The sequence below is a fragment of the Anarhichas minor genome, unplaced genomic scaffold (assembly GCF_050575085.1).
Source record: "Anarhichas minor isolate MPS153535 unplaced genomic scaffold, ASM5057508v1 ptg000113l, whole genome shotgun sequence".
Taxonomy (NCBI): domain Eukaryota; kingdom Metazoa; phylum Chordata; class Actinopteri; order Perciformes; family Anarhichadidae; genus Anarhichas; species Anarhichas minor.
In genome coordinates this window covers 365,979-389,697 of record NW_027466559.1, presented here as the reverse complement: position 1 = coordinate 389,697, position 23,719 = coordinate 365,979, and the positions used below count along the sequence as shown (strand labels likewise).

The 23,719-nt window shown below is 43.2% G+C and overlaps 1 protein-coding gene across 1 annotated transcript; it reads left to right on the top strand.

Moving 5' to 3' along the window:
- The first annotated feature begins 2,437 nt into the window (after positions 1 to 2,437).
- Positions 2,438 to 6,662, top strand: hoxb2a (homeobox B2a). Its single transcript, XM_076082909.1, has 2 exons — positions 2,438 to 3,322; positions 4,815 to 6,662. The coding sequence occupies exons 1-2, from the start codon at positions 2,839 to 2,841 to the stop codon at positions 5,621 to 5,623; spliced, it is 1,293 nt and encodes a 430-aa protein (XP_075939024.1). The 5' UTR covers positions 2,438 to 2,838; the 3' UTR covers positions 5,624 to 6,662.
- Positions 6,663 to 23,719: the final 17,057 nt, after the last annotated feature.

Sequence of the window (23,719 nt, the reverse complement as noted above, 5' to 3'; positions counted from 1 at the left end):
GCTCAGTCACATGGTCTCTACCCCCCCCCCCCCCCCCCCCCCCCCCCTCTCCCTCTCCCTCACTCTCGCACGCGCTTGTGCTGAGAGGCCTGAGAGCAGCATAAAACTTGGGACATAAATCAGGCTCCCGTAAATAATGGCTGCACTTCCCTTTACATCTCCGTTGGACTAACAGACAATAAAAACACCAATAAGCAGAGATTGGATCTAATTTATTGCCTCATAAAAACAGGCGGAGGGCTCGGCTTCAGAGCAACGCAGCCTCTGCTGAAAACAGTACAGCTATTACTGTGGAACACGCTCACAGCCAGGTACGCGCACTGCTCTGGAGTCAGACATTACAATTGCATTAATAAGGTGACGATGTTTAGGCAGGGAATTTGTCAGAAAAAGTTGTCTGTCAGACGAGAACAGATGTCTTTATTTTATCATGCAGATAATAACACCAATAGTTATAATAAATAAAAGCAGCCTATAGAAAAATCCTGCTCATTTAGATTTTGTTTTACTTTACTTTGGTGAATTTAAAATCTCAACTATCAATATTAAGCGGACTAATTATATGTTAAATTAGATCAAATCAAAACGTGGGTATTGGTGTGGTAATAATAGTCGTTTTACACCGAGTAACCCTAAAACAAGAGAATTGACTGCCAAATAAAATAAAAGTCACAAATCTTTCAGTCGACCAATCCACGCGTCCCGTGTGATAACTAGCATGAAAAAACTGCCTCTGTTCGCCAACAAAACTTCCAATAAAGTCGTCGGTATTTTCCAATAAAATACATTTTTTTTAAATGAATATATATAATTTTCAAAATTTGCGTAAAAACGAGATGAAGAACAGACACCGAGCGGGCCGCAGTGCATTGTGATGCTGGAGCTCAGGCAGCAGCTTGTGTCTGCTGTGTTCACGCAGCCTGCGCTTATTCTGCTGCGTTCAATGGCCCTCACTCCCACGCGCATTTCTGCCTTTTTCCACTTCTGCCGTCTCTTTCAGAGTCAGGCGGGAAGAAGCCAAATGGCATGGGAACGAGAGGGCGAGCTAAACAGCATTTTCTCCATTTGTATCTGATTGGTTTTATTATTTGTATTTATCTATTTATTTTTTGTTCTCTCAACCGATAAAATATAGCCGCGTGACGTTTACATATGAGCGCATTTGCCGCGCGTAGAATCTGTGCGAAAAAGTAAAATAAATAAATAAATAATAACACACAGTGAGTAATGGATCTAAAGGGGGGGGGGGGGGGTGGGGGGGGACCGGAGGGTTGCTTGTTATTTAGGGAGAGAAGAGGGGCTGCTGTCAGCCTCTTTGCAGGGAGTGAAAGATTGATCACCGCACATTTTCTCCACGCTCGGGGCTCCTCGAGCCCTCCCCAAAAATATCCTCCCGAGTTCCTGATCTTTATGAGGAAAAAAAAAATAAAAAAAAATAAAAATCTACATGAGCCTGAAGGCCACTCAGCACACTCTCACTTTCTATTAGCTTTCGTATTATTGCTGCTGTATTATTAGTATTTTCTTTTACTACAGGAGACCCGCGCTCTCCCCTCATTTTTTTCTAGCTGCACGGAGCGACCTCGCTGTGAACTCTCTCTCTCTCTCTCTCTCTCTCTCTCTCTCTCTCTCTCTCTCTCTCTCTCTCTCTCTCTCTCTCTCTGCGTAAACACACCGGACATTTTTAACACACATACATTACACTGGAGAGAGAGAGAGCAAAATAAATAAATAAATAAAGCAAAATTTGAATTTGAGAGAGAGAGAGAGGGAGAGAGAGAGGGAGAGAGAGGGGGGAGGCTATTTTAGTGGCATTATATTTAGACATTTTAGGGTTCCATCTCTCTCACGCGCGCTCCTGCAACTATTAAATACAAAACATGATCCAATGATTAAAACAAAAATAAAGTACACTTACACACCAACAGGCTTCTCTTCCCCGTTAACTCTAACTGTCTCTCTGCTCTGCTACAAGCCGGTCTGCCTCATCTCCACTGAGTAGAACCTTCATCATCCTCTCCTCCTGAGCTGCTGCGCCATCTAAAACCCTCTCCAAGTATTTTTTTTGGTCCTGTGTCTAAGTTGGGGATTTTCAGCCTCTGTCACACTTTATAAGATTAATGAGCTGAGTGCTGTAAACAGTGATTTCTTTTTTCCTGAGGAGCCATATTGTAAACGGTGCCGGCCAGCTCCGTCCACCCTAACCATCATAGCATCACCCAGAGGACCAAAAAAAAAATGTCCGAGAGATGCTCTATTGTTTGTGCGTGTGTAACACCGGGTCCATGGGGATGCGCCGAACCCGCCGCCCACACGGCGCACATGGCGAACGGCCGCCTCGTCGTCTCTCCTCCGCCCCGCACGTTACCCCCCGTTAAGACGAAACAATAGCAGCCATCCTGTGATGCAGCCCTGCGTTGCCACAGCATTTGGTGGAAAAAAATAATAATGCTGCTTCCCACTGCCATCGCCATCGCCGCCAGGGCCTGGACCCCCCCAACACCCCGATTGGCTGTTTCGCGTCACATGATCAGGAATTGGCTGCAATTTCGCCCCATAGTTCTTCAGTTTAGCCTACCCATGGTCCCCATACGCGAGTAATATCACCAATATACACAATTATTATATAGCCGCCGCGTTTACGCCATTGCGGTCGGGAGCCTACATGCTTGTGCGTTTTTTCCTTTTTCCCCCCCGAAAGAAGCCATATTGTTTTGAGTGCGTGCGCGAGCGTGCGCGTTTATGTGTGTGTTTTTTTTTGTTTGTTTTTTTTATTTTGGGGAAGGGATTATTTCGGGGGTCTCGCCGTTCTGAGGTCGAAGCCGGTTCGAGGGAGCTATGAATTTTGAATTTGAGAGGGAGATCGGTTTTATCAACAGCCAGCCGTCCCTAGCAGAGTGCCTGACGTCCTTCCCAGCCGTCCTGGAGTCATTTCAAACTTCATCAATCAAGGAGTCGACAGTAATTCCGCCTCCCTTCGAGCACACCATCCCCAGCCTCAGCCCCTGCACAGCCAGCCATCCGAGACCGGCTGCTAGGAGCCAGCAGAACCGGAGGACCTCCGTCGCCAATGGCCTCCAGACGAACCACCGGGGCGCCCAGCAGCCCTTCCCGCCCGGCCAGACCCCTGCCCTGGCCGTGGCCGCCCCGGCCGGCCCGCTGGCCCACGAGTTCCCCTGGATGAAGGAGAAGAAGTCCTCAAAGAAGTGCCCGAAGCCTGGGAGCGGCTCCAGCGGCGGCGGATCCATCATCCCCCCTGGCTCGTCCTCCCCGTCGCCGACCGCCTCCGGGTACGCTTCGGCGGGCATCGAGTCACCCACAGGTCGGTATGCTGGGAAGCTGGAGCCAGTATGTGTGCGCGTGTGTGGTGGGAGCGTGAAGGGTGTGCAGCATAGTGCTTTCATTTTCGGTCTGCATCTTCATTTCACTTCATAAACATCATTCATTACACACAGCATGGATTTGAGATGCCATTGTCGTTTTCTTCCTCAGTGTGTGTGTGTGTTGTGTGGTGCTGCAATGCTGTGTCAACAGGGTGGCCATATCTAGACCACTGCATTATGCTGCAGTGCTTTGCACTCTCCCATCACGCATGTAAACGTGCACCCATAACGTATATCTCTGTCACATCATTTATGTGGAATTCAGCTTCACGCTGAGCGCACGTGCCTCTCACACCAGCTTCCGTTTTATTCTGCATCAGAGCACAAATTTGCAAAATGTATATTGTCCACATAGAGTTAATAATCGTGCGTAAAGACGCACAGAGGTGGGTATTTTCCCCCTCTCTATCCACTCTGCAAAGGATTCCTGCTGCAGCCTGATTCATTCTGCTCACTGGCTGCTGTGATTTCAGCAGCAGCGTCTGCCCTGGCATTATATATTCATAACACAACTGAGATGGTAGCCATATTGGATGGCGGTGTAGGAAATATAATGGCGAGGCAGTGGACAAAATATGTTTGGTGGGGGCTGCAGGTGTGTGTGTGTGTGTGTGTGTGTGGGGGGGGGGGGGGGGGGGTATAAGCTACATCCTACACAGAATACAGGCTGCACACAATCTGATCTTCATGGGTCTACCTCATTTCTGTCTTTTAAAACCGACTTCCACAGCAATCACTGCATTTGTTACCCCGCCCCCCCCCCCTCTTTTTCCTCTAAACACAAAATCCCACGCCCGTTCATTTTAGTGGAATTTCTTTTTTCCTCTCTAGCTCCTTTCTCTCCCAATTTCCTGCTTTTATTTTTTTCCTGCATCTCATTCATAAAAAAAACATTTATGATTTTTTTTGTTATGTTCCCGCCACATCGGTTTCACGTGGACATCCCCACATTTCCTCCCTGTCCGGTGATTTATTTATTTTCCCTTTTCTCTTTGCACTTCTCTCAGCTCGTGCTGTAGCCGCCTCACAGCTTTACAGAAGAGAGAACCCCTCTTTGACTTTATGATCATCTGTCTTTATCTAACTTTTTATTATTATGATTATTTTTACCAACCAACAAAGTGGTCAGCTCTTACAGTTATGGCTTTAGCTGCTACGGTAAATGGGAGGAGTATTTTTTTATGAGACTTTTTCATGTTTTATTATTTTTTATTAGAGCCGAGGGGATTTCTGCTCGGTGCTGAAGCAGCTTATTTCTTGGCTGGAAACCCTGCACCCAATAAAAATATGTAGCGCTTTTACGGGGCTCTCCAGAAATAGTTTAAACGAAATATAAAATGTAAATAAAGAATTAACGAGGATAGCTTTTTTAGATCACACACAATAAATCCTTCACGTAATTCCGCTCTCCGTTTGATTTGTCTTCTGCAGACTCGAGCCAGGCGAGTCTGGATGGTGGAGGAGCCGGGTCCCGCCGGCTGCGCACCGCCTACACCAACACGCAGCTGCTGGAGCTGGAGAAGGAGTTCCACTTTAACAAGTACCTGTGCCGGCCTAGGAGGGTGGAGATCGCCGCCCTCCTGGATCTGACCGAGCGGCAGGTCAAAGTCTGGTTCCAGAACCGGCGGATGAAACACAAGCGCCAGACGACGCACCACCGGGACGGCGGAGGCCACGAATCCGGCGAGTTCGAGCCGCTCGAAGGCGCCGACGCCTCGTCTCCGTACTCGAGCCAGCCGCTGGAAGCATCTGGCACTGGGGAGGCTGAGTCGGACAGCGAGGCGGGGAGCTGCAATCCATCTTCGGCCGCCTACGCTAATGACAGCGGGGACAATGCACAACCCACGCCGGAGAAAGGAGGCCGACCGAGCCGCCCCGAACGCCCACCGTTGCCGGGAGCATCTGGCTCCTCCGACGCTGCCGCGGCTCGCCACTCTCCGCCAAAGTTCACCGCGGATATCCCGGGCCTGATGCAGCTCGGCGAGGCCGGGCTCGCAGAGGCAGCGTCCGACCCGTCGTTCTCCGAGCAGCGGGACTCCTCCGTCTCCTCGACCTCGTCCTCTGCTGCCGCCGCCGCCGCCTCGACATCGCTCCCCGACCTGGCCTTCTTTGCCGTGGACGCCTGCCTGTCGCCAAGCCTGCAGAGCTCCCTGGATAGCCCGGTGGATTTCTCCGAGGAGGACTTCGACCTGTTCACGAGCACACTGTGCACCATAGACCTGCAGCACCTGAACTTCTGAGAAACATAAAACTACAAAGAACTAAGGAGCGGACGGAGAGCGTGGACGAGCAATCGAGCGGAGGAGACGGCACTGGAAGCTTCTCGGCAACATTCCTGAAACATTTCTGAACTAAAATTATGTTCCTTTTTTAAATCTATTTTTTCGTCTTTTTCCTGGTTTTATTTTACGACTGTAGCCTACCTAGTTTAAGAGAGTTGCAGTTCATTTTATGGGGATTTTATAGGGATTTTATTTTTTATTTTTGCTTTTCCACGATCGAAACTTTGTGGATTTTTCTCTCTCCCCTTGTTCAGGTATTTATTGCCTTTCTTGTTTTTTGTTTTGTACTGATTTAACTCATCAGTATGTGTGGATTTGTTTCATCTCTTACATTCTGGTGCAGCTTCATGGATCCTTAATAACTTCTCAGGAACTGTTCACGGAGTCTAAAGGTGCAGATAGCTGGACTGCTTTCTAGAAACTATCCCAACTGAAGAATGAATTCTTTCTCTCTCTCTGAACGAGACAAGACCAGAGAGAGAAGTCCTGCTGATGACCCGAGTTTTAGACCCTAGTTTATTTATTGAGATTCTTTAATAGTGAAAATCCAAATTATTTATTGTACATATATTTTCATAGTGGAATAATAATAAAAAAAAAAACACAAACATTTAAGATGTGGCCCATGTCGTTTTGTTTTATGAATTCCAGAGGTGCTGAATGGTCTTTATAATAATGATGTGGATACATGCAGCATTCAAAATAAGAATTCAGTGCAATTTGTATTACGCTAAGTATAATACAAAGTGAACATTTAGCAGCATATTTGACCATTTATTGTTTTCTTCATTATTATTTTGTTGCTGTCATACGAGTGTAATATTTTTTATCTGCTATTTTATATAGTATAAATAATTCCCATGCTATATTTATACATTGCAATTCATTATAAGCCTATAATTCCCTTTTTATAAATATTTTATAATTATTAAGGTTCAGATTGTCATTTTACTAAACAATGTGTAATTTTGATCGTATTATAATCTTCTAATATGCATTTTAATTTTAACTCACAATGTGGACTGAATGCAGATTATTTTTAAGTGTTAATGCGTGGCTCCCTGTAGTCCCCCGCACTATCATCCACCACATAACTATATAGCCTGATATATAGCCTGATATATAGCCTGGCATGGCCCAGTATGGTTCAGCTGGTGTTTACACAGAGATAACCCTAGAATGAGGTATTTTTCCAGAGCAGATAAAAACAGGAGAAACGGTCTGAGGCCAGGCTGGGTCATTGTTTTCCTCCATCGCATTAGCTTAGCTCAGCTGAGAAGGAGCTAATGGTTAGCATAGCACACCAGAGGCAGCTTCCATAGCATCCTTTCACTTAGAACGTGTGGGACCCCAGAGCTGACCCCAGAGCAGCACAACTCACGCTCTATGTGTAGTTTACGAGCATGGAAGCTGACTCTAGCTCGGCATTGCAGATTCTCTCCCACCAGTAAGCTGCCAGGGTGACCATGGAGCAACCCATGAGTTAGCATGGCTGCCATTAGTGTGTGTGTGTGTGATGCTAACTAGCTGCTCCTCCTCCCACAGAGTCAAAATGGCGCTGAAGACAAAGCAGGATGTGAACAATGAGCAGTGGCAGCCATTACAGGATGACCGGCTCAGTTTGACAGGCATGGTGTGTGTGTGTGTGTGTGTGTGTGTGTGTGCGTGCGTGTGCGTGCGTGTGTGTGTGTTTGTAATAGTCAAAAAGAAAGAAAGATGCCTTTTCTTTTAGGCTACAGATTTATTGGTTTATGGCTGATTGTTAAAACAATGATAACATTAAATATAATAATAATAACAATAATAGCAATAATAATACTACTATAAATAATAATAATAATAATAATACTGATAATTTCAGGATATAAAAAATTGAATTATAATCTAATCATCAAAAATGTATATTTGCAATTTGCAAACATACTGAATCAGGAACATTGACTTGGTTGATATTGGCAACAGAACCAGTTAACAAAATAGGTTGGTGCATGAATATTGCAGTTTCATTGTCAATATGACATACTGCATGTCTATTGTGAAACAAGTCTAAGAAAAGACTGACCATTAAAAATCACAGTAACCTTTATATAGTCTGATCAACCATGCCGAAAGTCCAGCCATTGAGTAACAATGAGGACACACATATTGTAATTTGGATAAACCATCTTCTTTTTTCTCTTTACTACACATATGTGGTGCATTCATCATCGCATTAGAAATGTGTTCAAGCTAAATGTTGACTTCATAAGCTGCAAACAACACTGAGGAGTAAGCCCAAACCCAGACTGAAGAGGCTTAACTCCCATTAGTGCTCTCTGGTTTTCTTTCAACCACAATCAGAGGGCATTCCTCACTTCTTCATCTGGGCCTCATTCAAACAATACATATCTTGGTATTTCTATTGGATCCTTAAACTGTGGCAAAGCATGAAATAGAATCATTCAGACTTCACTGTAGTCTGACTGATGATTACACACTAATGTTTGATCAGCATAATGAAGGCAGCCTAACTCTCCGTCAAGTTAACATCGCTCCCTTTGTGTGGTAACGACAAAACCTACAAAACTCATATGAGGTCCATGCAAGTGAGCACAAGTTTTAAATTTCTTGTATGTGCAACATACTTTTGCAATTAAACGTTCTGATTCTGATGGAGTTCCCATGGGAGCCAACAGGCACCAATACTAATAATAACAAGCACTTATAAAGTGTTTTAGATGAATAGAAAAAATGTATGAATAAACTAAAAAAATAGCAAATGCAGTAAAAGACACAATTAAAAAACATACACAAAATAAAATGAAACTAAAATCTTTGACAATAAAAAGTATATTTAAAACATGTATTCAAAGAAGCAAGTGTATCTTCAGAAGGGATTCCAAAGGAGATCTGGTTCACTTCATTTTCGTAAACTGATCTGCTTCGGGGCCCTGCAGAAAAGCATGATCACCTTCAATCTAGTCCTTCAGACCTCCAAAAGTCCAGAGTTCGATTTATTCGTGGTCCCTGGCATGCACGCCTTAATATGTTTGGTAGAATAACTAAAACTGTATGTTTCCCTGATTCTGAGTCAGTCTGGCAGTAGGGTTCTGAACTAACTGAAGACAGTTCTGGTTAGCTCAGGCAGCTACACAGTGAGACAGGATGTGACAAATGCACATAAGAGTTTGCAAGTTCCTGAAAGATTGAATCTTTGATACTTTGGTTTAGCGCAAATTAATAGGATGTTTACTGTAGTGTCATGCTTCGCTGTAATTTATAAATCCGGTAGGGGGTCAAGTCGCAGGATACTAAAAGAATCAGAGAATGTGTGTATTACAATGAAAATCAAGGTTTTGTCCGTGTTCAAGGTGAATCGGTGGCAACAGGCAAAACAGCAGTGGCCCCTGAATAGAGCCATGGGGAACTCCACTGATCTAAGGCACCCTCTCATGAACTTGAATCCCCAAAAGGGCCAGAGAAAGTTTAAACATACGCATTTAATACTGACCTATGCAGTGTTATCAATAATACATCTTGAACCTGTCACTTCAGCATCAGCTGGTCACTTCAAAGAAGTTCCAGAATGTGGCTCTTCATAGAACTCCAGAAGAGTTTGAGATTTGCAAAAACACTCTTCATGCTAAGCTAAGATAACCAGCTACAGGCGTAGCTATATGGCACAGAAAGAGAAAACAAACACCTTGAGAGTGAATTGCGTGATCAGTAAGCAGGTAAACTTGTCTTCTCTTGTGTTAATATGCTCGCTTGTCTTGATCGGCAGCAACTTCCAGAGCTGCTCTGTGACTTTGTACCTGACAAAAATTAGAGTGAAATAACACTTATTATGTTTGATAAATGCCAAAGGTATAAATAATACCCATCAAGTATTCAGCCAAGCCATGGAATAAATAGTATTCTATATTTGAAAAGTAAAAGATGGAATCTGGCTGAGCCTTTTAGACTGATGGGCCCAATGCTGCAGATTAAATGAATAATACTGTTCTGTAACTTACAGGTGCTATGAAACCATAGACTAATATTGTGAGGACTGGACTGGACTAGGACGCAGAGCCAAAGTTCAGTGTTATATTATTATATTATTTCATACATATTTTGATTTTCCACAATTCTGTAATTAAATGTTAATGTTGATATTCACTTCTCTAAAGCATCTAAAGAAACTATTCTATTCAATAAGTGTTACTACTCTACCTATTCTTAGACTGATGGGGAAAGTGTTTGAACAGAGGGAGGATGGCACTGTGACTGTGTGGCAAATGGTTTGAATGGTTTATGGGTCTGGACTTCCACTGTTGAATAAGACAGAGTCACATATTAGAACAACAATATTTAGGTAATATTTGTAGTGGCATTTAAGTATTTGGGTACACCTGACATAACCAACGTCTTATTTGGATAAGAAAAAACCCCACATGAACGTTAACTGAGATGCACATGCATGCAGAACATGCATCTGCATTGCGACATTGGATTGGCCCGACCACATCTGCAGTTGGTCTGTGTTGCACTGTGATTGGCTCTCAGCCAGTAGTAAATGACATCTGTGCAATTCTTACAAAACAATACTGGCCAACAAGCTGTAAGGTGTGCTTTCCCTTTAGCGATGCTAACAATGACGCTTCGTCAATCGGTGTTTGTGGGCGTCTTCCAAAGATACTTTTCATCACAGAATTTCTTGTGTTTCCACAAGCTGATGTTTTGTTTTGGTATGGTAGCCAATAAACCTTTGGACCTTGTATGAAGGCATTTCATCAGCTTCTGCTTCGTTGTGGAACGCATCTTTTGATATCTCATATCTTACATCTGGTCAGATAGGAATCACAGCCAGCATGCAGAGAAGGCACTTTTAATGCACAAATGGCAGGTGAATATGGTATTAAGAGAGAATCAAAGCAAAACTATCTGTTAAAAAAAGATTAAAACTTGCAAATAAAGATCCACACCTCTACACTAACTCTATACGAAGCTCTGTAAAGTATGGTAGTGGGTTTGCAGACTGAAGAGTGGGACTGAAACACAGCCTCTCTCTCCTGTAACCATCCATCGAAGTGTATCTTGTAGACAAAGAGATTACAGCAGAGTACATCTCTATGCTGGGAGACATATCTCACCCTCTGAGTGCCTGTATGTGTGTGTGTGTGTGTGTGTGTGTGTGTGTCTGTGTGTGTTTGTGTTCCAGTAATCTCTCTCTCTCCTGGCTGTCACCGCCTGTCGGCCTGCTGCCATGCTGTAATATGCGGACTGCTCCTTTATCTCTTGCATCACCGTCAACATCACTGTTATGATTTCTGCCTCCTCTGTGTGTGTGTGTGTGTGTGTGTGTGTGTGTGTGTGTGTGTGTATGATATTGCATAACTCAGGCATGATAGATCACCCACTTAGCAGCTCTGGTGAAATATGTGAGCCGTGGATTTTTTATCATCCCGCAACGTCAAGAGGAAACTTTACCCCCCAGACATGCAGTCGGTCCTGCTGCTCTGCCGCTGCACTAACTTTGCACGCAGACATTTTTCGTTGCTGACACGCGCTGCAGACTGAGAGTCAAAAGGGACGACTTAGATTAGAGGGACAAACTGTCACTTCACAGTCCGTCCTGCCTCAGCCTTGTGCTGTGCCTTCAAAGTAGTATGAAGCCATAACAAGAACTGTTTTTGCATTACCCAATTTTGATGTAAAATCCATTTCCTAATAACTTCCTAACATTTATGACTGCAAAATGTATGAATTATTTAACAGAAAACCTTTTTTTATTGACTTACTAACATTTATAATTGAATACATGTTATAAAGTATGAAATCCATGAGTAATTGTTAATGTGTTACCAACATTTATACCTGTATTATTACATAATAGACGGATTATTTTTCATAACCTGGCAAACCAAAAGTTAATGACAGGTCATGAAATAGTCACAAAGGGAAATCTATTGGTTTCATGTACATAGACACGGATTGTCATTTTTTATTTCGTGTTGGACACACAAATGAAATGCATCCAGCTGACTATGAAACAGGGCAAATTACGGAGATTGATGGGTTGAGTAGTTCCTTCACTGTTAAAATAATTACACAGTCTTGTACATTTAACTTATTTCCCACAATTTTTTTTCATGTCTCATTTGCCGTATCAGATGAAAGCATTCATAACAATTCATCTGTAACTATTTCAAGATTACCTGTCCTTTGACCTCCAAGTTACTGCTGTGAAAAGTACAATCTATAGGATTTCCTGTCGATCTCCCCAAATAATATGATCTATAAGTGTAACTTTAACGTACAGCCTAGTACTGTACGTTCAAAATAGTCTCTGAGAGACATCACCAAAGATAACTGGCACCACTATACAATAAGGCACTTTTCATAAGAGGCTGATTAGTAAATTACAACATTTTTTGCATTACCCAATTGTGAAATATCTAGCTCTAAAATTCAACAACTGTGTAGCGGTGATGCAAAATGTATACGATTATTTAACAGAAAAGCATTTTGTTGGCTTACTAACATTTATAATAAAATACTTGCTATAAAGTAGGAAATCCATGCTATTTATAACTACACTATAACATTATAGACTGGTTCTTTTTCACAACCTGGCAACCCAAAAGCTGTCATTCTGTAATGGTTTATAATCCAGCCCAGTATTAGGTAGTGAGCATTAGGTTGTCACCGAATGGAATCTATTGGTTTCCTGTAGATGGAAGCAAATTGTCTGTTTTGTGATCGCAAAAACAATGTCAAAGACAATTGGGATCCTTGTGGACACGCAAATGAAATGCATCCACGTGACTATGCAACAGCCAGAGCAAGTGACGTAGTATATGATATCCAAAAAGACACATTATGGCTGGCTGGAGGGGAAGTGGATGGTCCAACAAACACAGGCCTTTCAACCAAAAATCTGGTGTTCGACACCGCGCTGTGCTTTTCTTGCCTAAACCTAACTGTACGTAGCTATCTAAAGCCCAAATATGATGTTTTTCCAAAACCTAACTTAAGTGGTTTGATTGCCTGAACCTGACTTTCATTTTTAAAGTAATGTTATCACGAAGAAAAAAAGTTATTCCCAGCAACACAAATAATACATTACATACATACAATACTTCTATAACTATGTTTTGGGACCTGAACAATTTGTCAAGGTTAGCCTAAACAGAGCCTCTCCTTAAACCGGAGCCACAAGGACCGCCTGGGGAGAGGGATCAGGTTTAAAGAGAGCACACTGAAGGTCAGGGCAGGGTCATGGCTGGAATAACAGTCAGCCACGTTTCACGCTTGTACATGCTGTGCATGTCTGTCACATGCATATGCGCACGGAGGCAATCATTTCCATACTTCTCTGTTTATTCTATGTGTGTGAACGGTGTGTTTAATAGCATTAACTAAGCTAAGTTAGCATCCGTTCTGTAAGGGGAGCTCAGAGTCAGATAATCAATGCTTCCGCCTCTGAGGGCCCCCATCAATTCACAGTTTAGGTGTGCGAGAAAGAGGAGGCTGCATGGTTGTCCGCATGCAAACACACACACACAACTGTGTATTGAGTTGTCAGGTAGGAGCCTCGGAGGATACACACTAAACACAAATCACTCTGTGAATGTATGTGTGTTGGTGGAACCCCCTTGCAGTCTCTCGGTAAGAGGTCAATAAAGAGCCATTCCACAGGATTTACTGGTATTTACCAAGGGACCGACACAGACAATTGTCGGTCAATCCAACTGCACCAATTATCATCCAGTAAATAGACTGCTGAGTGGTCATCTCAGATCACTAACCAGCAGCCATGTTATTTAAGCGAACCACTGACATCATTAAAACTGTCCAGCCGATGAGTTACATGTCAGTATGTGTGACTTCATGTTTACGCCCCTCAGGTTTTTTCCATCGGTCCAAACCAGGCGAAGTCTGAAGACTGAAGCCAACGTGGAAGTGTCTTGAACTTGCATTCTTTCTAACGACCAGCAGGGGGCGACTCCTCTGGTTGTATAGAAGTCTATGAGAAAATGACTCTACTTCTCTCTTGATTTATTACCTCAGTAAACATTGTAAACATGAGTTTATGGTCTCAATCTCTAGTTTCAAGTCTTCTTCAATACAGCATGATGTTCATTTAGTACATTATGGTCCATTTAGAGTCAAACAGACCATAAAGCAGGGGATGCTTTAGGGCAGGGCTACACAGTGATTGACAGGCCTTTACCACAGCGTTCTCGATGTTTTCGTGGAACAACTTCACTGTGTTTTTAGTTCATGAAGGTCAATTGTTCACTTATTGAGTGTTCAGTCGCACTCAGCTCCTCTCTAGATGTGTCACTTCTAGTTTCAAGAAACCAAGATGGCGAAGGACAAAAACCAAGATGGCGACGGCCAAATAGCTGAACTCAAGGCTTCAAAACCATCTGGAAGCCTCGACTGCTCCGACCAACAAAAGTAGCTGTTTGTCGTTTGGTATCTGCAGCCGAAGCAACTGCTGACGTGTTTGCAGAGAAAATGAGACTCCTCATTGATGAAGTGATGTCATATATGAACACAGCTGGCTGGTGACCAAATTGGTGAGGAAATGAACTGGAATGTTTTCAGAGGTGCTTTGACTGACTGAAGAGTTTGTCATTCAATAAGACTAAAAATATTGAAGTTTAGCAATATAACCAGAGTCCAGAGGTCAGTGCAGTGTTCAGTGTTTCTCCAGATGTTGGATTGATCAAACTTCACCATGTCAAGGGCTGTAACTGATCTTCATTATTGTTTAATTTGCTGATTATTATCTCTTTCAATCAATTAATCATTTGGTCTTTAAAAGGTCAGTTAAAGAAAACCAGAACCAGACCAGCCCATGTTCATATTTAAATTCCTCGTCCAAAACCCCAACATATAATAAGAAACGCAGCAAGTATTCATTTTTGAGAAGCTGGAATGAAGTGAATTTTGAAATATTCTCTGTCAGTTGTTTGATTGATTATTTGTGTTGAGTGTTTCACCTGCAGTCAGTCAGAGCCGGGATATTGAGATGATTCAAAGGTAAATAACAGCTAATTGCTGACACTGTCAGTACTACAGTAGTTGGGCAATAATGCATTCACAGTACCCATTGGTTTTCAGTTAAGTACATATATGAGTGGACATAGTCATAGTAGTCACCATGACCATGATCCATCCATCGGTTCATGGAGGCCTCAAGTTTGAACCGGATAGAGCACACTCTGCTTTATGGTCTATTTTACTCTAAATAATGACATCTTTTCAAATGTACTAAATGAACATCATGCTGTATTGAAGAATACTTGAAACTAGAGATTGAGACCATAAACTCATGTTTACAATGTTTACTGAGGTAATATTTCCACAATTGCTTCACTTTTCAGAACCAGAGGTTGCTGCCTGGTTCAGCAACAGCAGTCATGTCTGACGGTTAAAGCTGGTGTGTCCTAAGCTGCAGTCATGCTCACCGCTGGATCTCAGCTCTAGGAAAAACTCATGTGTTGAAATTAACTGGAAAAATTTTGCACTAAAAATACATTTTCCCAAAGATGGAATAGTTTTAGTGCCTACTTTCACCAGTATTTCATTTTTTTTACAGTATAATTTTAGGAATTATTCTTCCATAATAAATATTTTAGAGAGGGATGCTCATGGTGGATTTCAGGAATTCATTTTATTGACAAAAGAAGCTGAAAACCATTGTCTCTGGTAGTAATTTGTTGGATAACATAGCTAAATGGGTCATCCTCAACAAATTAAGTATTTCCACGAGTACTGTCACCGTACGGTCACAGTACGGTGACAGTACGGTCACAGTACTGAATGAGGTAACGATCTGTTACTAAATATTTTCAGTTCATTCTGAACAAGATAGCTGATGACATTCCACAGAAGGGCAGTAGGTACAAAAGGTTGGAATTCTTCTAAATTATTTCTTATTGTCAGGAAATTTCATAAAAAGACCAAAACGAAACTTTCTGACTTCCCTACCCTGTAGTGGCTCTCAGCCCAAAGCCTATTGGTTCCTACTGAAGATGGGATGAATCAAGAACATATACTTTCATGTTTTTATATACTTAATTTTAAAAAGGCTTAGTCATTTCCTAAAACAGCTGGTGACTGTAGTTTTTATGAAACATTACTCAAACAAGAGGAAGATGGTGCATTTGTTGGGGGCTATTGTCAGCGGCGGATTAATCCACATTTGGAGGTCTAGTGAGTATTTGCGACAGCAAGACGGTGTGGGAGTCAAGATAAACTGCAGCGGGTGTGTGTTCATGGTGATGAAGAAGCAAACAGTGTGGCTCACTGATGTGTTTTTAATAGTTTTTGGATTTGTACAATGGAGCTCAGAGGAAGAAGAGATATCAGGCTTTGATACACACAAAATACTTGTTGGCAGATACGTTCCCTGTTGGGTTTGGTCTTTTCATGGGTTATTCATGGTTTTATTAGTTAATCATGAGAACAAAATACCCGTTTTTCAGTTCTTGGTTAATACGCTTTTACAGTCTGGATCTTCTGCCTCACAGAAATGATAAACAGACTTGGTACTTTTATGCGCTTTTCTAGTCTCTCGACCACTCGAAGCGCTAAATAACGCAGTTCTCACAACATTTCTCAGTTACCCTTATGAAATTCATTCAGTTCCATGCACAAACATGAAGGGCTATTATCTGGAGGCAGTTGTTGTCCTTTGTGGCCCTTCTCCCCTGCCGTAGCCTGGGTGTAAATGTGCTGTGTAGATAAGAGCGGCCCGAGCTGACAGCGTCTTATCTGACGGCTGATAGCAGCGAGCCAGCAGGGAAATCCCCTCAAGCTCCCATTTTTCTCCTCTGCTCGCGGCTGTTCACTCATATCATCATTCTGTGTACACAGGGATATTACATAGCTGCTGTGACCTCCAACTCTTCACCTCTGTTTGAACAGTTTTATGTATTTAACGAGTAAAGATTATTCTTCCCAGCAGTGATGTTGAGCTGCAGTTCTTCTAATGGCCACTAGATGCTGCCTTGAACTCAATGGAAACATCTCGTTAGAAGTACAAAGGGCCCGTCCCTTTACCCACACTTAGTAGTAGTCAAATGCCTACTTGTGTGACATATTTCTTAAAACTGCAGTGTCCAAATGGCTTTTGAGACACAATTGTGCGGAGATTCATCAGAGCTCTGACATGCTTGGCCACAGTAATGAGCAAAGTAAAAGACATGTCTGAATTAAGTGCAGATGCTTTGTGGGTTTTATTAAATGTTCCCACAATAAACCAAGAAGTAGGATCAGCCAGAGCTACATAATCTCAGATCGCAACAAAAAACAAACACGCATTCGGGAGCCAAAAGGGTTAAACTAGCAAAGACTAATTGAGTTATCTAGAAGCATATAAGTCTCCTGTCCATAAAGGAGACGTAATGTTGTATTACTTTAAATCAGGGGTCACCAACCTTTTTTAAACTGAGAGCTACTTCAAGGGTACCGAGTAGTACGAAGGGCTACTTATTTGATACAAACTTCCTGAATAACAAAGTTGCACAGATCACCTTAATAATAATAATATATGTGAAGAGACTGTTTGATCACATGTCAGTTAATTATTCCTCACAATAATTATTAATAATGATTTCCACAACAATGATGGTATAGCTACACATACATATTTAAACATGCAACTTTTATTTCTGTTAATCTGTTTCAACATTTGAAAGTCAGAGGTATCACATCTCTGATATTTTTGTATCATCACATCAAAGCCGGTTACTTTTGCACATAGCGCCTACTGGTGAATGAACCAGTGGTAATGTAGACATGTTGGGAAGTCTGGGTCACCTTTGCATTGCGCAATGAAGCCTGCATGCCGGCCCGTCATCGCGGGAGCCCCGTCTGTTGTCACCGACACCAGCTTTTCCAACGGTACCTTTTTCTCAACGAAGAAACTAGTAACCAGTCTCGTCTATAGCCGAGCGGGGGATCCAACCCTCCTAGGCGTGCGAGCGTCTTCGGGCGCCCGCGTTCAAACCTCTAGTCTGGGCCTTTTCGGTCGGATTGCGTTGCCTCGCCTCTTCCCCCGCCACCCCTGAGTTGTTGCCCCGCGGCCTGTTCCGAGGATTTACAGACCTGACGACGGTGTGCGCTCGTGGCGTGCGTCTGGCGCTAACGGGAAAGCGCCTGCGATTCGGAACCTGAAAAATAGTGCGGCGGCCTCGTCCTGGCTGTCCGCCGTGCGCCTCCGGGTACCCAACTCTCTTATGACAAGAAATATTGTCATTTTAAAATCTACAATAATGCAAGCGTTTTTGATTAAAAAAGAACAGCAACTACAATTTTAGACGGAGCTCCATGGTGACTAGTGCTATTTTTAGAACATGTCTCGCGGGTGACTCACGTGGTCCCTGCGGGCGACAGGGTGCCCGCGGGCACCGTGTTGGCTACCTGTGCTTTAAATGATGTGGGTCAAAATATTTAGGGGAAGAAAATACTTGTTCTTACATATATGTGCAATGTAAGACCTAACTTGACCTCTGCGTTGTCCACTAAGTTGTCTGTGTTTTCGTCTTACAGAAATTTAACCCTTTCACAGTGTGTTTCACTTCATCAAAGTTAATGGCAACGTCTTATTCAGCATTATGATGTACTTAGCTCTACCCTCTTGTGTGGGAGAAAAACAAGATGGCCACGACCAAAATGCTGATCTCGAGACCTAATAAGTCAGTCCACATAGCAAAGGGTGACGTCCCAGAGACTACTCCAGTACAGTCTATGTGCTTAACTGAAAACCAACGGGTACTGTGAAAGCACTTCTGTCTAACTGTTGGTAGGACTGACTTCATCAGCAATTAGCTGGTATTTACTTTGAAACAGTCAGTCAATTAATAAATCATACAATTAACTAACCAACTACCAACTCAATTCTGGTCCCCTAAAAATGACTTATTCAGCAGTTGGTTGTACTCAGCTCCACCTTCTCGTGTCACTTCTGGTCACAAAAAACAAGATGGCGACAACCAACAACCAAGATAATTATGCCCAAATTGACAAACTCGAGGCTTCAAAACAGCATCACAACTGAATAGTGATGTCACAATGTGTACATCCACTTCTTAAATACAGTCTATTGTCGTCACATACCACTGGTCAAAAGTATACAGCAATATGGCCGACCACACTGGCTGCATGCAGTTACATTTCATCATCAGATTTTTTTAATTTAAACTGACCATGAAGGAAAAGTAAAAAATAAAAGTTTCTCTATGCTTTGCTGATACTTTCTCTATCTCTTTCCCCATCAGTTGAGATGTGTGTGTGTGTGTGTCTCTGTAAATGTTATTAATAACGGTTAATAAATGCTGTTATGTGTCTGCATCAGTGGTTCAGGTTTCAAAGATAATGCAACAACGTCAGCAGTCTGGAAGCACAATTTCTTCCACTCAGTCATGCCTCCCTTTCACTCTCCCTCCTATATCATCTTTCATGATCTTCAGAAAGCCCCTCATATCGCACACACACACAGATACAGACACACACACACACACACACACACACACACACACACACACACACACACACACACACACACACTCACACACACATCTCCACTGTTTTCCAGGAATACTGGAGTGTAACTTCCTGGTTCCGGAGTTATCTGACTGATGACTGTCTGATGGGACTGTTAGAGGAGACGGACAGACAGAGAAAGCAGAAGGACAGGAATCTTATTTGTCCAATCAGATTGCTGCGCTTCTTTGAAGCGATGTGTAACTTTACGGTCACATTCCCTGCTCTCAAGTAGTACTTCTTAATTCACTCTGATCCAGGACTGTGAGACATCCTGGAGGGACATCCAAAATATGCAGACCAAAAGTCCGAAACACTAACAGATAGTTTGAGGCGTATAGGTCTGATTCTTACATTCCACTCCTGACCTGAGACAAGACAGAAACCAGCCTGACTCATCCGGGAGGTCACGACCCCCACAGGAGGTATGAAGGTCAGTCTGTCAAGAGGCAGAGTCCAGAAAAAGAGAAACACTTCACCAGAAGACCTGTGGCATTGAAATGAAGCTCTAGTGTAAGTTCAGTAAGGAAGACTATACTCTTGCATGCTTAGACTTGTAGTTTATTTCTCATACATCTGTCATTCACTTCTCACTCATGCTCACTCATTATTTCATTGCTGTTATTGTTTCAGGCTGTCAGCCATGATATCAGCTGTCTAGATCAGCTGGTCTCTTCTATCCAATAGCACAATGAAACAATGACATCGTTAGCCTATCATGTTGCTGCTGTCTCATTTAAATATGATTGTCTGTCTACCTTCAGTACATTCATGCTGCTGTTACGCACCTAAACAATAGAGAAGCAAAGTCCCGCACCTTCCAGGGACTTATTTCATAAAAAATATGTATGCTAGTCAATGGCGAGAAACAAATTATTTTTGGATTTGATTTTGAATTGTGCCATGTATGACACATATGACATTAGTCGATTTAAAAAGATACTATTGCACGTCAAGAAAGAAGCATTTGGTCGTTAAACTGTTAAAGTTCAAGACTGTGAAAATACGTAATTAGAAAGACACCCACAAGTTGCGTTAGCAATATCTCTTGCTGTGTGTTCCACACCAAGAAGTTCCAACAAAGAGTCTCACTCGTTCTTCTTCTTAAGATAACGTTACATTTATGTCTGGATATAGCTAAGTTAGCTAAGTAGCTAGCAAGCTGAGCTAATGGTCATGTTGGTGACGCACATTGTGCGAGATGACAGTCACTGATCGGTTTAGCAAATAACTAAATGATAACGAAGTCAAATCTGTGACAAACTTTCTTGACTTGCAAAATTTGCTATAAACAAACATCATACTTGAAATTCATGGCCTAATTAAAACGGGATCAACAGAAGGTTTGTCTTTCCCCGTTGACTACAGTACATAATTTATCCCGAAATAAAGTCCCATAAGGGACACCACGCTGCTCTGAATCGCTCCAGTTGTGAAGAGTCTCTAGCATAGTCCTCATTAGAGGACAACAGTTGCTCCGTGCAGGCTTAACCCTAATCTTTAGCGCCACAGTCTCTTTCGCTCAACCACACACTTGCTACACTCACACACACACACACACACACACACACACACACTAACTACCAATGCCCCATTGAGCCACGATCGTATGCATCAATGTTGATGCACAAATGGAATACTACCGAGGCATGCAAATCTGGAACAATCCACTTCCCTGGATTCCAGGGATTCCAAACTGAAGCAGTTGTTCATCACTTGCAGCCTCTACTGGCCGGTTAAGGGGAGCCAGGCATCAGCAGTCAATGCAAAGTACCTCATACAACGGTTCATGTTTCTTTAGAAAAGTTACTCCTTGGTTTTTGTGAGTTTTCCTGGAAAAGCCAGCAAAACATTTCAATTTAAGCATGTTACATGCATACGGTCTTTTCCATTACATTACAGTCATTTAGCAGTCGCTTTTATCCAAAGCGACTTACAATTCAGATTCTATCACATTTATACACCGTAGGCACAGCTACGGGAGCAATTTTGGGGTTAAGTGTCTTGATCAAGGACAAGGATTGCTCCCTCCAGGTGGGGACGGAGTGCCTACCTCAAGCGAAGGTAGGCACTTGTCTTGTTCACGAGTGAGGGTAAGATGGAGCGGGAGATCGACAGGCGGATCGGTGCGGCTGCAGCAGTAAAGCAGGCGCTGCACCGGACCGTCTTGGTGAAGAGGGAGCTGAGCCGGAAGGCAAAGCTCTCAATTTACCACTCGGTCTACGTTCCTACCCTCACCTATGGTCACGAACTCTGGGTCGTGACCGAAAGGACAAGGTCGCGGCTACAAGCGGCCGAAATGAGCTTCCTCCGTAGGTGGCCGGGCTCAGCCTTAGAGATAGGGTAAGGAGCTCTGTCATCAGGAGGGAGCTTGGAGTCGAGCCGCTACTCCTTCGCGTCGAAAGGAGTCAGCTGAGGTGGTTCGGGCATCTAATTAGGATGCCTCCTGGACGCCTCCAACTGGAGGTTTTCCAGGCACGTCTAACTGGGAAGAGACCCCGGGGAAGACCCAGAACACGCTGGAGGGATTACATCTCCCAGCTGGCCTGGGAACGCCTCGGGATCCCCCAGAATGAGCTGGAACATGTTGCCGGTGAGAGGGAAGTCTGGGTCAGCCTGCTTGGCCTGCTGCCACCGCGACCCGAACCCGGATAAGCGGAGGAAAATGGATGGATGGATGGATCAAGGACACATGCGACTAGCGGAGCCGGGGATCGAACCGTTGATCCTCTGAAGGACAGCCCCGCTATCCACTTATCCACAGTCACCCCAATTAAACTAAACTAAAATAACTACGGAAGTGCCGTAACTAATTACGAAAAAAAACATCAACTTCTCGTTTCACATTGGGATCAGAGAGTGGTCTCCAGGCTGAAAGATCGCTGCTTGTTTGACCCATCCAGCGTGTGCTTCAGCTGTCTTTATACTTCCTCATTCATGACTACGTGGATAACATGCAAAATGATTTTGTGGAATATCTGCAAATCAAGACGCACTATATTTTAGGTAGGTATTGCTACGAATGCTGGATGACTTATGAGGTAATGACGGTATAAAACAGACCTTAAAATATGTCTTTTAAAAATTGTGGATCACCTCAACTACAAGGGGTCCTTAAGCATACAGTCATAAATGAGCACAAAACATATCAGACATATGGCTGCAGTAGTATGTGAGACTAGCCATGGACAGACAGACAGACAGACAGACAGACAGACATACACACGCGAACACATAATCTCCCCGTAATGTTACGCCTGGTGGAGATGATAAACTGAAGCATGCAGGCACCGAATACAGTCAATGGTGTTAAGTTATAATCATGACAAGTTGTGCATGAAGCTGTGATGCATTTCTGACTTGTAGAGGCCTCCTATTCGTTGATTCAGTGCTCGAGGGTATTGTGGGTAGACATGATTGTTGGACTATTTTACAACACTGAAAACTATTTGGCTTCATTCTTAAGAGAAAAATCTGCATGTAAGGTCACATGACTCCTTATCCGATCTGCCAATCATAAAGTGACAAAGGCGCCCAACTGTGCAAAGGACAAATAAGTAGAGTAGAGCTGTATTGGTACATCTGTTAGTCGATCGACAGATAAATGATCAACAACTATTATACAGTGCATCCGGAAAGTATTCACAGCGCTTCACTTTTTCCACATTTTGTTATGTTACAGCCTTATTCCAAAATTGATTAAATTCATTATTTTCCTCAACATTCTACACACAACAACCCATAATGACAAAGTGAAAACTGTTTTTTGCAAATTTTTGCAAATCTATTAAAAATAAAGAACGAAAACATAACATGTACATAAGTATTCACAGCCTTTGCTCAATACTTTGTTGAAGCACCTTTGGCAGCAATTACAGCCTCAAGTCTTCTTGGGTATGATTCCACAAGCTTGGCACACCTATTTCTGGGCAGTTTCTCCCATTCTTCTTTGCAGAACCTCTCAAGTTCCATCAGGTTGGATGGGGAGCGTCGGTGCACAGCCATTTTCAGATCTCTCCAGAGATGTTCAATCGGGTTCAAGTCAGGGCTCTGGCTGGGCCACTCAAGGACATTCACAGAGTTGTCCCGAAGCCACTCCTTTGTTATCTTGGCTGTGTGCTTCGGGTCGTTGTCCTGTTGGAAGATGAACCGTCGCCCCAGTCTGAGGTCCAGAGCGCTCTGGAGCAGGTTTTCATCGAGGATGTCTCTGTACATTGCTGCATTCATCTTTCCCTCAATCCTGACGAGTCTCCCAGTTCCTCCCGCTGAAAAACATCCCCACAGCATGATGCTGCCACCACCATGCTTCACTGTAGGGATGGTATTGGCCAGGTGATGAGCAGTGCCTGGTTTCCTCCAGACATGACGCTTGGCATTCAGGCCAAAGAGTTCAATCTTTGTTTCATCAGACCAGAGGATTTTGTTTCTCATGGTCTGAGAGTCCTTCAGGTGCCTTTTTGCAAACTCCAGGCGGGCTGTCATGTGCTTTTTACTGAGGAGTGGCTTCCGTCTGGCCACTCTACCAAACAG

What these genes read in the sequence shown, in the direction of transcription:
- hoxb2a (XM_076082909.1), top strand. Translation starts at nt 2,839, where the DNA reads ATGAATTTTGAATTTGAGAGGGAGATCGGTTTTATCAACAGCCAGCCG. An exon ending in GGGCATCGAGTCACCCACAG is followed by an intron (nt 3,323 to 4,814) that starts GTCGGTATGCTG and finishes TGTCTTCTGCAG; the next exon opens with ACTCGAGCCAGGCGAGTCTG.